The sequence below is a fragment of the Prionailurus viverrinus genome, chromosome B4 (genome assembly GCF_022837055.1).
Source record: "Prionailurus viverrinus isolate Anna chromosome B4, UM_Priviv_1.0, whole genome shotgun sequence".
Taxonomy (NCBI): Eukaryota; Metazoa; Chordata; class Mammalia; order Carnivora; family Felidae; genus Prionailurus; species Prionailurus viverrinus.
Window position 1 is genome coordinate 96,019,935 of NC_062567.1, and position 17,597 is coordinate 96,037,531.

The 17,597-nt window shown below is 35.9% G+C and overlaps 1 protein-coding gene across 2 annotated transcripts in view; it reads right to left on the reverse strand.

Moving 5' to 3' along the window:
• Positions 1-446: 446 nt before the first annotated feature.
• The window catches only part of KCNC2 (potassium voltage-gated channel subfamily C member 2), a 197,368-nt gene continuing 180,217 nt past the window's right edge, over positions 447-17,597 (reverse strand). Inside the window, exons 3-5 of one of the 2 annotated variants that reach the window (XM_047866845.1) lie at positions 9,918-10,845; positions 7,681-7,845; positions 447-1,687 (exon numbers count right to left, since the gene is read on the reverse strand). In XM_047866845.1, the coding sequence (XP_047722801.1) occupies positions 1,626-1,687; positions 7,681-7,845; positions 9,918-10,845 (1,155 nt within the window). In that variant the 3' untranslated portion in view covers positions 447-1,625. Of the gene's footprint in view, positions 1,688-1,842; positions 2,533-7,680; positions 7,846-9,917; positions 10,846-17,597 lie in introns of those variants that run through there. The other variant, XM_047866844.1, reaches the window with a different exon arrangement.

Below are 17,597 nucleotides of genomic sequence, written 5' to 3' on the forward strand. Positions count from 1 at the left end.
GCAGATAACATAAATGGTTTATAAAAAAATGATACCATCGATGTTCATGGATTCAAACAACAAAGAAGAAATAAGGGAAATTAAGACACATCTATACTACGCCATTATCACTGCCTTGTATGATTCACAGCACAATCTACTGCAGGCCCAAGAGGGGCAATTCACAGAGGTATGGGCCTTACTTGAAGCTTCAGAGATATTGATCATGAATTTGGCTTCCTTGGGTGTGAGATGGCTGAAGCTGTTGACCCATGCACACGTGTTGGTATTTACAATTGTCTCATGGATCCCGGCAGGTCCACAAGCAGACCACTCATATGGGGAGCACCAAATGAGTTCCAGCCACAGTTCTTTTCTAAGCTTTAGATGCCTCATGAAGACGCAGGGACTTCTTCCGAGTGCGACCTGGTCACATCAGGGCACATTCAGCAGCAGAAGTCTGTTTCCAGTACAGTCCTTGGCATGGCTAAATTCCATTGTCCCTTTTTCAGCAGTCAAAAATCCATGATAAATTCTGTACAACACTGCAGTCAATAACAGCAGCACCAGACAGTATATTAATTCCTTTACCATAAAGCTATATGGAATTATAACTTTCTAAGGGTGGTGTTATTAAAAGGATCACAGAATCTCTAAATATCAGATGTGTACGTCTGGGTAAATACATTGCCGTACAAAATCTCAGACATGCAGTTCATGCTTTAGGACTTAGAGAATAATAGACGTTATGTGATCAATAATAAAAATGACATTTGTTTCCTCACAAAAAATAAACATGAGAATTAAGGATTAATCAACAGTCTCAAGGATCCTGAATGCCTTAGAAATAATAATGTTTATCCCTCAATTTATAGTATGGCATTTTTCCTCCCTCACATGCCCAATACACTGGACACACTATTGCTATTGCATTCATCGGGACGCTGTAAACAGAATTTCTTCCACTTGGGCTGAATAAAACTCCCTAGGGGTTTTGCTGGAGTGTAGTGATGAATGCTGGTTGCTAGGTAGTAGACACTGACACTGCAGCCAGCAACCAAATGTAATGGTGATACTGCTGCTTAAATCCTGCTTATCAAAAAGGTTCACAGTACTGATTAACGTAGGTAGTCTACAGGGCATCATCCATTTACACACAAAGCAGAGAGGCTGTTCCAAATAGCAGAGAAGGCGGGGGGCAGGGGAGAGGACCCGGTACTAAAATCATGAACATCTTATCAAGGCATTTCTGTGCTTCATGAAGACAGATGGCATATACATTGAAGACAGGGAGCTAAGACAGACAGACAAAACGCCATACAGGACAAAGCACCTGATTCAACACTGCCTGAAAATCTGATTAATCCCGTGAGTCAGAAATTTAAGGCTGGTCAAGAAAGCCTCCAGTGAAAACAATCATCTTTGATGTTTGCACAAAAATCAATAAATAAAAATAAAGGAAGGGGATAAAAAAAGACACGAGAGCTTTGGGTGATATTTGGCACTTTGCCTCTGAAAATGATGACAAATCCTGGGATTGGAAAAATATATATATGACTCTAATACCAAGCAGCAATTCCTGGCTAAACAATGCAAGCCTGGCTGGCAGTTACCTTTCTCTCATGTTTTGTGCCTTCCCCAAGTCATTAAGTAAGAGCTCTGGCCTCAGCTCGCGTGTAACCAGTAATGACAACCTCTTTGCAGTTATCTGTGTGCAAACAACCAGAGACATTCAGAACTCCAATACAGCATTTTTGAAGAAAAGTAAATCAACCAAGAAATTAAACTGTTTAAAACAAATATTTCTTTCAAAGAATAAGGAAAAAAAATGTCAAGGAGAAACTCGCCCTCCCTGCCCCACAATTCAACATGCAGAACAGTCAACCAGTGCTTTCATATCAGCAGGTACACATATCCTGAGCCATCCACGGTCCCCGAACTCTGCGACATTGCTTTCAGGTGATAGAGACAAGATGGTCCATGCAAATGAGCTGACCAAAGTCATGTTGTGTGCAATCAAGATAGGATCCCAAACATCTTCAAAATGGTTTAGAGTCACGAGAAATGAAGGTCCAATGAAGTGACCGGTGTTTGGAAGCACACTGTTTTAATTATATCTCCCTGAAGATATGTTTACGTATTAGCATACTGGCCAATATCTGACACTACCTGTCATTTTATTGCAAAAGGAGAGCAGGGTAATTAATATGGAGAAGTAGCACTACTTTAGATAATCTTTAAAGCCAGGAGAAGATTTGTGAGCTACCCAAGTAGCATTTCTGACTTCAAAAAGTAGTATCATGCAGGATTGAAACTGTATTTAATGGAACCTGGAGTAACTCTACATTTACTTATTTCCATTTTGGGGTAAACAGTACTCGAATTCATACAATTTAGCCGACTGATGCAGTTTGGTTTACAAAATAGATGGGATGGGAGATCGAGGGCGCCTCAGAGGACAAGGAGAGTTGTAGGGTGATGTTACTGGAGACAGCCTCAGAGCATTGCCTGCCAAGCCCGCTATGTTGTTTAAGCTTCGGGATTTTTCATATCCTTTTATGAAAAAATGCACAGACATCAGTTGAATTCAACCAGAAAATAGACACAGACAAATAATACCATGCAGGATAATCAAAAGTGCTATTTTGAGTTCAAGGGAAAAAAAATTTTTTTACAAAGAATTCAATATTGAGACCATTTATAACTTAAAAAAATAAAGCTCACTATAGCTGTCATTCCCAAGAAATTAAATCAATCAAAACTTATAGTTGTAATGCTTCAAAATTCATTCTTTCCCACTGTAATATGTATTGATGTAATTTTGGTATATAAAATACTACAGATCTTTTAAGAGTTAGGCAAAGCAACTTAAGTAAGATATAAACTTGGCTAATATTTTTAAATTTCAGAATCTGTTTCTAAAAAAAAAAAAAACCAAATGGGCTATTTTTTCTTTTCATTTTGTATTGTTTACTAATCTAATAAGCATGATCAACTTTAAGTGGGCAACTCTTTTTCCAGCATATTCAATTTTTCAGCTTTATAGTGTTAAAAGGATGATTCTTAAATAATGGCATTTGATGCCATTATCTAGGTGATGTAGAATGCCCATTTCTATATCTTTGGATAAAAAAAATATAAAGAAAAAAAGGAAGGAAATGAAATATAAATTGAGTCATAATTTCAGTGAATTACAGTCTGAACTTTATGATGTGATGTTTTCAGTTAGCTCTCCACTGCCAAGAACTGAGAACCATTTGATCATAATTCACTTTTTCTATTATCTTGCGTTCTAATCAACTGTACGTGATTATCATGGACTTACGGAATAAAAGATCCTCCTCACAAGCTTTAACCCAGTGGTTTTCCTTAGTCACTCAAGCAACATTCCCATCAAAGTCACCTTTGGGAAGATTCATATATTGTAGCATTATTTATTAGAAAAAGAGTAGAGGCAGTTCAATGGGGTGGTTAGCACCATGTAAAGTTAGAAGTGAACTGTCTTAAAAGCAGGACAACTATTGATTGAAAAAGTAGTCAAGAACCAAATGTAGGAGTCAGTCATAAGAAAAACTAGTCAGGAAATAAATGTTCTGACAAGTCCACTGAAAAAAAGTGTTGTCGAACAGGAAAATGAAATTCCCTCAGCCAAAGCTGAGCAAGTGGATACAACTTCACTAAACTTCATGGATTCCTTAGTCTCAGGACATATTCCTTGGGCTCTGATTAGCCCTCGGTGTGCATGATTAGTATATGAGAAAGAAAATGGGCCTTTTGTGTTTCCCTGTGTTCCTCTCAGGTACTTTTTTAAATTTTCATGGAACTTCTGGGGAAGAAGCTAATACTATCTCTCCTCCTTTCACTAGAAAAGAAGAAACATTTTCAGTGAGTTAGTGATTATTTGATTTTCAAGCAGCCAGTACAAGAATGGACACAGACTGTAATAACTGCTCTACTGTGGGAGAAGCTGGACTGGACAGAAACGTCCTTCCCCATACACACACACAGAAACTTTCAGCGGTCTTCCTTGAGATTTTGTAGATGGAAATTTATGCCATCCATAACCTATTGTAAAATTCTCTAGGACATCCTTTCTGCTAATGAGAGGATTATATGCCAATAAGCTTTGTTAGCATTTAGAGATGTAAAACATGGGAGGCAACATGTATTTCATTCTATTCCAGAGGATGATGGAATACTTAATAAGAGGATGTCTTAAATAATTAAAAAAGAATTGCAGATAATTTATCCTTACACAGGGACCTCCATGCTCCTGAAGAGCTAGTCATTACTGCTCTTCTGTAAAGACATTGGAAGTATAACTTTGGGAATTATATGAAGAATAATTTATCCTAGTTGACCATGTAATCTCCCTACAGGACCTCCAAAAAGGTAAAAATTTACTTGATCGTTTTATGTTAATCACCCTAGTTATATGTAAATCTTGGTTCCCATTCTTAATGATCAATTATTATTCTGAATTACAGTTTTTAACATAAATATTATCTATTCTAAGTCCTTTTACTTCAATAACTATAATTTCAGTGTTAATTTGAAAAGACTTCCCTTCTAATTTAATAACAAGTATTTAGTAAAATTATACGTTATTCATTGAATATATATATTTTTTATTCTGCAGGTTCATTTCTGATACAAAATTTGATAAGGTTTTGCTTAAGCAAACTTTTTATTGAGTGGAATGGTTAAAAATATAATTCATGAGAATAAACAATATTGAACCTACTTGGAATTGGCATCTAAATACAAGGTGTGCCTATTATATGGTCCTTTTTTTTTTAGTTTTTTTATTTTTTTAACATTTATTTACTTTTGAGACAGAGAGAGACAGAGCATGAACAGAGGAGGGTCAGAGAGAGAGGGAGACACAGAATCTGAAACAGGCTCCAGGCTCTGAGCTGTCAGCACAGAGCCTGACGTGGGGCTCGAACTCAGGGACTGCAACATCATGACCTGAGCCGAAGTCGGACGCTTAACCGACTGAACCACCCAGGCGTCCCAATTATATGGTTGTCAAAAGCATGTGCTTATATGGGGAAATATTGAAACTGCCTAGCAATGTACTATAAATGGGTATGTTTTTGTGTATGTAATATGATTTCCTAAAAACTACTGAATAAATAAAAACACAGGTTCTAAGTATTGGGAGTTCATTCTTACAGGGAATCCATAAATTTTCTTAATGTATGTCCAACTATATTCATACTTGTTGGTAGAAAAAGAATTCAGTGGGAATCTGGTAATTTCTTTTCATCTGTACAGGGGAGAATTTTCAGCACACTAAAATCAAATCAGTTGAAAGACCAACTTGAAAGATAAAAAAGGGATCATTTAGGAAATAAATGCCTGAATAAGAGTAATAGCAGAATTCTATAATCTACATAAAAGGAAACAAGAGAAGAATAGATTCCTGATAAACATGACAAGACAACACACTAAAAAAATAAGCAAAGTTAGCCAAAATGTTACAAGGACTGGGAGGAAAAACACAGTAGTGTAAAAAAAACCAAGCAAGAATGAAAAAAGAAGTTGATTATGATGAGAAATGACAAAGAATAAAAGCCCATAGATGAATTTTCAAAGATGTGCTCATTGATAAAGAGAATTTTGTATTTGTGAAATAGAATTTTATGTATAATTTTTCCATACAAACTAAATATCTTATTAATTGCTTTGCTCATGAAACTTTGCAATTTTACAGAAAAATTCTATATTTGCATAATGTTTTATAATTTGCAAAGTATTTTTTCATATGTGATCTCCTTTGATAGTTTAAAATTCAAATATTGTCTGACAGTGGAAGGAAAAAAATTTAGCTAAGTTCTTAACCATGTAACCTTAGTATAAGCATTGGATGTGATACTTTATTATGTGATGTTCAAAAATGTATAAAAATATAGCCACACATTACATATAAATACATATATACATATATATACATATATACATATATATATACACATATATAGTGGGTTAAGATATGTAATGTACTTAAAATATAATGTTCTATACAATAAGTTATTATACGTTATTATCATCAGTTAATGTATGTATACATATTTTGCTTAAGTACAATGATAGGATATTAACTATCATAAAATATTTAAAAAATTGTTCTAGCACTTAATATTTAAATGTAAATTAGCAAACAATCAAATAAACATATTCAAATAATTGAAATATATTTTGGTATAAAGAATAGATGCAGAGGAATGGAAGTAGCTGAAATGAAGAAGTATTTGAAATATTACATACTAAAGAAATAAAAGAAGAGTCTGACTTCTCTTTTGAGATCAAAGGCATGGAGACAGGACAATAAAAAGTGTTCAGAAGCAATGAAAGAGAAGTACAATATGGGTAATGAGACATTTCAAAGAAGACATCACAAAATAAATATTGAAGGCTTAAAAGGTTAAAGTATTCAATTGGGAGAAACTGCAATGAATAGCAAAAAGTGAAGTATTTTTAAAACACAGTTGCACTAATATGAAAGTTGTGGATTGGTTTTCATTCAAATTCAGTACATTGCATAAGAAATAATTATAGTTCTTTCTCTATTCTGTCAATAAACAGAAAAAGAGAACCATGGCAATAAAGCAAGCAGAATTATCAAAGTAGGAGTAATCAAAGAGCATATCAGCCCTTGGACCAGTGTAGGTAATGTCACAAAATTATTTCTTAAGGAGTGGGTAAAAGGGCCCAATTGTCCTGAGATCCATAAAGTTTACTCAAAACAAAAACAAAAAACAGCACCTAGGGAATGGTCAGAGACAGTGGAATAATCTAGAAAATTGGAAGCACATGGTGGAGTGGTGCTTCAATACTGTTATATTCCTTGACCAAGATGCCTAACCAACAAAATATACTCATTCAACAAGTGTTATTGAGTATCTTCTGTGTGCAAGTCACAGTTCAATGTGGGTTGAAAATAGTAATAAAATTATTAGTATTGCCTTGAAGAGAAATTCTGTATCATATTATATAAGTATACAAGTAGCCTTTTAAGTGATTGGATATACTGTTTTATATGGCCAGGGATGTTATATCTTTTTAACCTTGTGACATTCAGATAAATCATGGCAAAGACTGCCCAAATACTGGATAAGAGATTTAATTAGAGAATGTTTAAAGCTTTTCTTTGAAAAAAGCCTTATTGTTCTATCAATTACTTATCAAATATATGCATAGAGCCAATTACTGAGTTTTATTACTTGTAGTTTAAAAGATAACTTTTAAAGACTGCTGAGTATATTATATTAAGATAATTAGATGAGCAACTTAATTTTTAAATACCCCATTACAATTCTTCCCATAGACAAATGGAAAACCAAAAACAAGAATGAATGAATGAATGAAGACCGAAATGAATGAATGAAGAAAGAAAGACAGAAATGAATGAAGAAAGAAAGAAAGAAAGAAAGAAAGAAAGAAAGAAAGGAAGAAAAGAAAGACAAGAAAGAAAGAAAAAGAAAGATGAAATACCTTTCAGCTATGACAGTCAAGTGTACTGTTATGATATGTACTTTAAATGTTTATAATGAGAAAAGACATGATGAGAAATGTGAAACAACACTGTGTGCAGTTTTTCCTAGAAAATGATGAAAGAGCATTTATATCACTCCATATATTAGTAGCACTTAATTTCTAAGTCACCTGTTAGGATCTGATTAAATGCATGCCTACCTTTCCTGATCCCTCCATCAGAAGCACACGTGTAATCACCTGTTGTCAGTAGGAAACATGTTTCCCCTCTTCTGTTTTTGTCTCTGGTACTAGAGCGTCTGATGGGGAGCCTTTCTGGGGGTGATAATGGCGGCTCACTTCCTGTACTGTCGTCACCTGATAACACTGGTCACAGCACCATGCCCATTGACAGACAGTGATGGATGAGGAAATGAGACAGTACAAAGAGTTTACACTGAATGTCCATAGTACAGTCACTCCATATACAAAACACAGTAATCACATCACGATAAGAAAAAGGATTTTCATCACTCATTACAAAAATCTACATGGAGCAAAATGGAAATGTATTGAAAAGGAGAGAAATGTTCTTGGGAAATTTCAATTCCATTTTGGATCCCATTTAGTAGGAAACTGACTTTCACAGAACTAATATGAATTCAAAACAAGTGTGATAATGAACTAGCACACACATTAATATCTTAAGATTTTTGACATGCTTTCTAGTTACTGTGAAAAGGAATCTTTAAAAGTGGAGCCTACTTAAGGAAAAACTCCGAGGTACATATTTGTCTTTGGAGTTCTTTAAGACACAGGCTTTTAATATTTGCTGAAAGTAATTTCCCCCAAAATATTAATAAAATAAATCCAAAATCTCACTTTATGTCCAGGTTCTCCTTTTTGAAATGAAAAATATTTTTTGAGCATAACGAAGGAATAAGATTAACTTCTCCAAATGCCCTTGAAACAACTGTTTACTTCTATATGCTTGCCAAAGACATTTACATCCTATTGGCCTAGATGCTAGCTTGTTATAACAATATTTACCCAGGTTGAGAGTTTGTCCTCTTTTTCCATGCCCTTCATAAGGAATCTGCACAGGTATACTGAGAACAGTCTGATGAGACCAACATCAACTAAACTCCACTATTCATAAAGACATTCTTGGCCTAATAGTTTTTAGATATATTGACAGAATCTGCAGAACAATGTACTAAATGAACAAAAAGATCTTTATGAATAATATATTTAAGAAAGTATTTTAGTTCCAGCCACATTTTTTTCCCCACTTACTTCACAAAAACTTCTGGAAACTAATGAAGGGACCTATGGAAATGTTACTTGCCTTTTTTGTTTGTTTGCTTGCTTGCTCTGTGTAATTGGTGTCATTTCTGAATTATGCAAAAGTATTCACATAGGATTATCATAAATCTTTTTTTACAAGAAAAATATTAAATATATCTAAGTTACAGGGAATGCACATATCTTAAATTTTCATAGTGGGCTCAAAGCTAATTAAATTGTTTAATCTACAAAATATTTCATCTGTATCCATACACGATAGAGAGGACACTACTGCCTATAACTTTGGCAAAATGAACATCAATTATCAGTTGATGTTCTCTAGATTATTTATGGCAATGGAGAGGAGAAGGGATTCAGCAATATATCACCCAAAATTCATTTTGGGAGGGAACAGAGCACCCAATGCGTAGTGTAGAAAAAAGGAAATCCACAGGGAAATTCAACTTTGCCATTGATTAGACAAAGCAGATCATCTATCTCCAGAATAATGGTGAGTCTATTATATCACATAGCATTTTACCCAATCTAAAGGGATTATACTGAAGATCCTACCTAAGTTAACAATCATGAAAATTTAATCAACCCTCCAGAATATTACTAGCAACAACTTGTATTATCAAAAGGGCTATCTTCCATATCACCTTTTTGGTGTTCAGGCTTTTCAAATATAAGCATCCATTCTTTTTAAGTAACTGCTTCTTGTGAATTAGGTTGAGATGCATGGCCCCATGTGGCAGAGATAAAACTGAGACAAACACGCCAAGCCAAATGATATGGAAAGCAACATTTTGAGAATGAAAGATGGAAAATGGCCAATATCATACCATCACATCGTGCAGGGGAACAAAGAAACATTGGCACAAGAGCAACAAACAGGCAAAAGAAAATATTGGCACCATCAGCAGAGGGCATTCCCACTAAAGCAGGAAAACTCTATAGACCAGCTACGCAGGCTTCTACTTGGAATCTACTGAGAAAAGCTACAGGCTACAGTCTAGCTATCTACAAGCCTGATACAAACACATGTTTTGCGAAGGGGTAGAACTGAAAACTCATGAAAGTTTACAGAGAATGAAAATGGTTGCCTTCTACCTAAGGGACATACTGGTCTATAAAGTATTTAATGGCATGCATTTGAAATTGTGCCTTACCTGATCTGTTATGTTCCAGAAGCCGATTGTCTTTGCCCAGACACGTGTCACCCTGTGTGCTATTACAGGCCATATTTAATTCTGTCTTGCAAAAAGTAGGTGAGCTTGCCTGAGGGGCAGGAGGGATGTGCTTCTTTCTTTTCCTTGGAAGTTTCTGCTTCGCCATTGCCAAGGAGTAGTACATCCCAAAGTTGTTGACAATGACAGGCACTGGCATGGCTATTGTCAGCACTCCAGCCAGAGCACACAGGGCTCCCACCAGCATCCCTGACCATGTTTGGGGGTACATATCCCCATAGCCCAAGGTAGTCATGGTCACTACAGCCCACCAGAAGCCAATTGGAATGTTTTTAAACTGCGTGTGCTCACTAGCGGAAGGGTCGTTAGGTTGAGCTCCTACTCTCTCGGCATAGTAGATCATAGTAGCAAATATCAAAACTCCTAGAGCCAGGAAGATTATCAGCAGCAAAAATTCATTAGTGCTAGCTCGAAGAGTGTGTCCAAGCACCCTCAGACCTACAAAATGGCGGGTGAGCTTGAAGATTCTCAGGATCCTCACAAATCTTACCACCCTGAGGAAGCCAAGTACATCTTTAGCAGCTTTGGACGACAGCCCACTGAGTCCCACCTCTAAGTAGAAGGGTAGGATGGCCACAAAGTCAATGATATTCAAGAGATTTTTGATGAATTCAAGTTTATTAGGGGAAAAAATGATACGGACTAAAAATTCAAAAGTAAACCACACCACACACACTCCTTCTACATACGTCAAGGCAGGATCCGTTTCGATTTCATATTGCAGAACAACGCTTGTGCCATTGATGACTGGTTCTGTCTTGTTTTTAACAATATTGAAAGCTTCATGTGTCTCCAGGCAAAAGGTTGTGATCGAAACCAGGATGAAGAATAAAGAAGCAAAAGCAATAAACTGTAGGGGGCAGGGGGAGGGAAAGAAATAAAAAAAGAAACAAAGAGTGATCTGAACTATAATATACTTTGATCCAAATCTAAGAGCATTGATCCCCGCAGATGAAAAAGAGCAAAAGCATATTTGGAGATTTTGGAGGTTTTGCTTGGGATGTTATTTAAGTGAAAGAAGAGATGTGTAGGTATCATTAATTAGAGTTGCACATGTAATTTGTTTCAAGTTCTGTTTTCTGTTATACAGGCAAAAACTTTTGCTTATGTTGGAAAATAATTTCTTGACTCTTTTGTATAAGAAAATATACCTGTTAAGAAAGCATAAAAATCAATCCAAAACAACGTTAAAGGGCAACAGACTAAAGAAAAAAATGTAGACAGTGGCTCCAGATATTGGTTCTGATCCTAGAAACCTTCATGTATTAGATCAAGTTTTACATCTATAAATATAAGGTACAGTTCATACTGATGGAAATTTGGAAGCTACCCAAATTTTACTGTAGGTTTTTAGCTATAAATAAAATGCTCCAAGTTGTCGTAGGTATGGACATGGAAAAAAAAAAAAAAAAAACAACCTTTTGAGCTATGTTAAAGTTAAATTGTATCAGCTTAAGGTGGAGACTTGTCCAAAAGAACAAATCTAGGGAAGAGGAATAGTCAACAAGACTGAAGAGAGAGAAACAGTTAAGGAACAAATTAAAAGACAATTTTCTTTCTCACCTGAAAAAGAACTCCAAGTGTTATTAGAGTAGCATGCTATAAAATTGCAGGTTTTTTTTTTTGTAATTCAACTTTTTAGTTCATTTCATCAGTCCCCTATGTGAATACACACACCCGCTAATACAGAATAATAATAAAATCTCTCTTTATATAGTTCCTATTACTGCCAGACATTCATAAAAACAAATTATGTAATTAACTCATATCCATACTCATAACACTACTATTACCATATTTTACAGTTCTACAATATCAGCACAGAGTTTAAGCTACTTTTGCAAGATGTAAGATAACAAAAGGATAGACGAAACACCCTAACCTGATAAGTTTTGCTCCCAATTGTTCTGTTAACTACCAAATGCTCGCATGTTGAATACAAATATGTTAAACCATTTACTTATCTTGGGATCACATACATCTTAATATTCAAGCTCTGAAAACTTAACACCCAGTTGTCTAAGTGAATGGTACTGTGACAGTCAGTACCAGAGGCTTTCAAAGAAACCTGCAGAGTTCTAGTGCTCTCTGATAATGCCCTTAGACTTAGCATGTGTAGTGAGCACCAAGGGATTGCCCCTTGAATATCCAAATTAATTAATTATGTAAGAACAAGAGGTCATCAGTCAAGTGGAGGGTAGCCCTTACTTGGAAATATTAGGGTATATCCAAATCCCAAAACTGTCCCCTAATACCTGTTCTTCACCCATACCATTGAAAAGATCTAAGTTTCAAGAAAAGATTGAAACTACCTCCTTTTTTTCCTGGTTGAGTTTCAGTGTAAGAGAGATACAAAAGGACTAAAAGAAAACATCTTAGGATGGTAACTATCTGCCTTAAAGAACCACCTCAAATTCTGAAATTGTATCGCAGGGTAACAGTTGGTACACTGTTCATATAGAATTACAAAGCATGCCATTTTCATGGTTTTGCCTTACTCCCCCATGCATGTCTTCCAATCTCCCTTGGTTTTGACATTATGGTTTCACTATCTTTTCCCAGACATAATGCAAGACATTAACATGTTTTCACTCAGCTTTCCCTTTGTCCAAATAAATAGAGTTCATTTTTTAATAACTACTTGTTGTAACAGTATCACTAAGACCCTCTAGATGCTTTAGAAGATAGTATCTTCTAGAGGAAGAATCAATCATCCTTGATGCATGCATTACTTCTTAATGTAATCACAATTTTATCTATAGATTTGTTTCTGATTCCCCCTGAAATTTTTTGTCATCAGAGCCCTGCTGGTGGGTATATGTTGATGCCCCCACCAAGCCCCCCCACCCCCGCCACATGCTCCCCCATCCACATCCAGTCTCCAGCATTTCAGATGAAATGTCAAAAGTTTTAGTGCACACATTCTATCTACAAGGCAGGTAGACAATATAAGGCAGTTAAAGCAAACTGTAATTTTATTTTATGCGTCTAGTATTCCTCAGTCAGCATTTGTTCAGTTAACTTTGCCAAACTCTCTCCACCTACATTCAGGTGAATTGAATGGGACTTCCCAACACTGCTGTTTCAAAATCTGTCCTCACTTCCCAGCCTATCTCCCAAACAACAAAGACAGTTTTCTAGGGTACTTTGATGCTTGTAAATACGAAACACTGGGACCTTTTATGAGGGAACATTTTCTTACTCTTCATTCATTCATTCAAGTATGAATTAGGTGCCTCTCTGTGCCAGGCCACAGTGTTAGGGCTTCAGTTTAACAGTAGTTAACAAAACACAATCTCTGCATTTGAGGAATTCCCAATCCATTAGGGACACAGACATTAAATAATGAACCATGCAAAAATTATATAATTACAATTGTGATAAATGCAATGAAGGATAGAAAGGCTCAAAAACGGGGCTTTATTTAGACTGAGGGGTCACAGACACCTCTGACAAAATATCAATAGACTGGAATTTGAGGGATAAATGAAGGCTAACTGATGGAAACGGGAGACCCGTATATAACACAGTAGGAAATTTTAACAAAACGTCTGGACTTTTTCAATCTGGCTTTCTCAAGTGATGCCTTTACTGTAACACTGCAGGAGCAGAAGGTTTTCCAAGTCTGCCTCTTTTGCACAAATTACGATGATTAAAGCCCAAGCTAGCACAGAGGCTCTGACATTTTAAAGGTTAACCTCTTTTCCTAAAGAGCTTTAAGTAAACTAGAAATATTACCTAGGTTTTAAAATGAGGCTGTAAGGAGACTTTAAAGCAGTTTGATTGCTTATGGTCCTCCCTTGGACTTGCTGGCTTATTGGGAAAGCTTTAGAATTCACTTGTCTTAAATTATTGTAACAGCCCATTGTTTGGGATGAAGTAAAAACACAAGATATATAGGTTAAAGTGGTTTTTAACTTAAAGTCCTATGCAAATACTATAAATCATTATTATTTATACTTTAAAAATATATAATTATTACCTCAATAAGTACTACCAGAACCTGAGGCTTATGTTCATTAAATGAGTTATTATGTTGCCAGAAAAAGGTCAGCAGAGTCATAAGGTACTACACTTGGTGGCTGGAGTTTAAGTAACATGAATCATCTTGTTAAATTACCCATTTTAGGGGCGCCTGGGTGGCTCAGTCGGTTAAGCGCCGACTTCGGCTCAGGTCATGATCTCACGGTCCGTGGGTTCGAGCCCCGCGTCAGGCTCTGTGCTGACAGCTCAGAGCCTGGAGCCTGTTTCGGATTCTGTGTCTCCCTCTCTCTCACCCTCCCCCGTTCATGCTCTGTCTCTCTCTGTCTCAAAAATAAATAAATGTTAAAAAAAAATTTGAAAAAAATTACCCATTTTAATTATCCACCCACAGAAGACATGAATAGACAGACACTTTTCTAAAGAAGACATCCGGGTGGCTAAGAGACACACATAAACATGGTCAACGTCACTCATCATCAGGGAAATACAAATCAAAACCATGATGAGATACTGATCTCACACCTATCAGAATAGTTAAAATTAACACCACAAGAAACAACAGGTGTTGGCAAGGATGTGGAGACAGGGGAACCCTCTTGCACTGTTTGTGGGAATGTAGACTGGTGCAGCCATTCTGGAGAACCATATGAAGGGTCCTCAAAGAAGTAAAACTAGAACTACCTTATGACCCAACAATTGCAATAGTAGGTTATTTACCCAAAGGATACAAAAATACAGATTTTGGGGGGTTCATGCACCCCAATGTTTATAGCAGCATTACCAACAATAGCCAAACTATGGAGAGAGCCCAAATGTCCATCAACTGATGAATGTATAAGAAGATGTGCTATATATATATATATATATATATATATATATATATATATATAATGGAATATTACTCAGCCATCAAAAAGAATGAAATCTTGTCATTTGCAATGACATGGATGGAGCTAGAATATATTATGCTAAGAGAAATAAGCCAATTGGAGAAAGACAAATATCATATGATTTCACTCATATGTGGAATTTAAGAAACAAAACAGATGAACATATGGGAAGTGAGGGAAAGAGAAAAGAGGGAAACAAACTACAAGAGACTCTTAAAGATAGAGAACAAACTGAGGGTTGATGGAGGGAGGTGGGAGGAGGATGGGTTAGATGGGTGATAGCTATTAGGGAGGGCACTTGTTGGGGCACCTAAGTGGCTCAGTTGGCTAAGCGTCCAACTCTTGATTTTGGCTCAGGTCATGATCTCAAGATTTGGTGAGATCAAGCCCAATGTTGGACTCAGCACTGACAGTGCAGAGCCTGCTTGGGATTCTCTCTCTCTCCCACTCTTTCTTCCTCTCCCCCCTCAAAATGAATAAATAAATATTTTTAAAAAGGAGGGCACTTGTTCTGATGAGCACTGGGTGTTGTATGTAGGTGATGAATCACTGAATTCTACTCCTGAAACCAATATTGCACTGTACGTCAACTAACTAAAATATTAATTAATTAATTAATTAATTAATACTTGCCCATCCATATTCCTAGAAAAGAAATTTAGTCACATTCATTAGAATATACCTGGGGAGCTTACACAAATGTGAATTCCTTACCCTCCACATGACACATCAGACACAGATTCTCTTGTTTAGGGAAAGGGAATTTGCATTCAACAAGCTTTTGTAGTGATTGCTATGCATATCAAAGTTTGAAAAACACTGTTTCAGTGTATTTTCAACTTGATAATACAAAGTTGATAATTCATTACTAAATGAATTGGAGAAGTTTCTAAATTATAAGCATTTGTAGACTCTTAAAAGAATCTTCCTAAACCTGTGTGTGTGTGTGTGTGTGTGTGTGTGTGTCTTCGCATGTGAGTTGTGACATAATTCTGGCTTCTACACAAATATTGGTGAAGAAACAAAGCAAATGAACAGGCTCTAAATATACACAACTCTAAGACACAAAAACTTTGAAAGCCAAAAGTTGTCTGTGTTTTTACAAGTCGCTTGGAACTTGAATTTATCAATATTTTCATTAGCATTATTTAAAGAACCACGTGATTTTGTATTTTTATTATTCTTCATTGTAATTTTTATAGCTGTGTATATCTTTAGTTTTTAAGGACTTTGTAATTCTGCCAGAGTGTGATAATAGTATAATAGGGAAATAAAAAAGAGTATAAAAAAAGATACAAACTGTCATTATGGGAAAGAGACATTCATTCCAGAAGTAGATGACTGTTTTGCTTTAAAAAAACAAGCTAGATAGGCATTTTTTATTTATAAAGTCTAAAGACACTAGAAATGGTCTAGAATGGGAAGGTCATAACAGAGAACTAAAGTATTCTTCATAATAACATGGTAGAAAATTGAATGTTGTCTTCTGACAACTTAAAAGTGGGGAAGTTGGAAGGAAATTGAAATCCAGAGAGAAAGAAACGGGATAGTTCTTTGAGGATGAGGAAAGTCCCATAATGGGAAGGAGCAAGCAAATGAGAGATCCCTGAGCGGTACAGCAGCAGAACTTTGGGACACCAATGGGGAATACCAAACTTTAAGGTGCTGCTTGCTCTGCTATGCCTTCAGCAAAAGGTGGTTGTACAAAAGAACCTGGTGTTGATTGATGGTGCTTCGAGTGATGAAGGTATTGGGCCATGCAAAGACAAAAGGAGGGGAGCAGTCAACCATGGAGGCGAGATACAGTGAGGTTCAGAAACTTAGAAGAGTACTAAATAAGAGTAAAAGATAATCAGGAGAAATGTAGCCCTTGTGAGAGTATTAGAGTTATTGAGTTATTAAGAGAGAAAGATCTCCCCATAGAATGAAAAATAAGAGCTCAGTTTATTGGGAACTTAGTTTGAGTATCAGATGAAAAGGTGACCCCAGAAGCCTTGAAGACCTAGAATCATCTGGAGGCAACACTTGGAATCCATTATCAAGGAATTTGTACACTTCATTTGAACTTAATTTTAAGAGACTTGGATACAGAAAATATCTTGTTTTGTTTTGTTTTTCTGACTCTCTGAGTTAAGCCCAAATGGGTAAATATGAAGTTAGTTTGAATAATATTAAGTAAAAGAAATTAAAAAGGAAAGAAATGGTGGGAGGGAAGAGGTTTTATTTGTTTTTCTCCTTCACAAACTGGAAAGTGCTTAAGGACCAGAATGATTTCATATCCATTTTTGTAGCTCCTGCTTTTGGCACAGTGGTTAGTATTTAGGATGGCTGGCTGGCTGGATAGAAGGATGAAAGAATTAATGAAAGAATAAATAAATGAACAAAATAATAAGGTAGATCACATTCTAGTGAGAAGAAAAATGATGTGAGGAAAAGGAACTAACAGAAATGAAATAATAAAATATGCATATTGAAAAGAAAGAAAGAAAGAAAGAAAGAAAGAAAGAAAGAAAGAAAGAAAGAAAAGACAGAAAGAAAGAGCCAAATTTATAGCAGGAGCAAATTGAACTGGTCTGTAGGTCCAAACATTGCCCTCAGTAGCTTCCATTCATTCTGTTAATGGAATCTTATCAAGGAGTTGAGGAAGAAAATCACATTGTCATTTCTCTCTTCCTTTTCCCCTGTGATAAGACCACAAACTCTTACAGGCATTAAATGAAAATAAGAT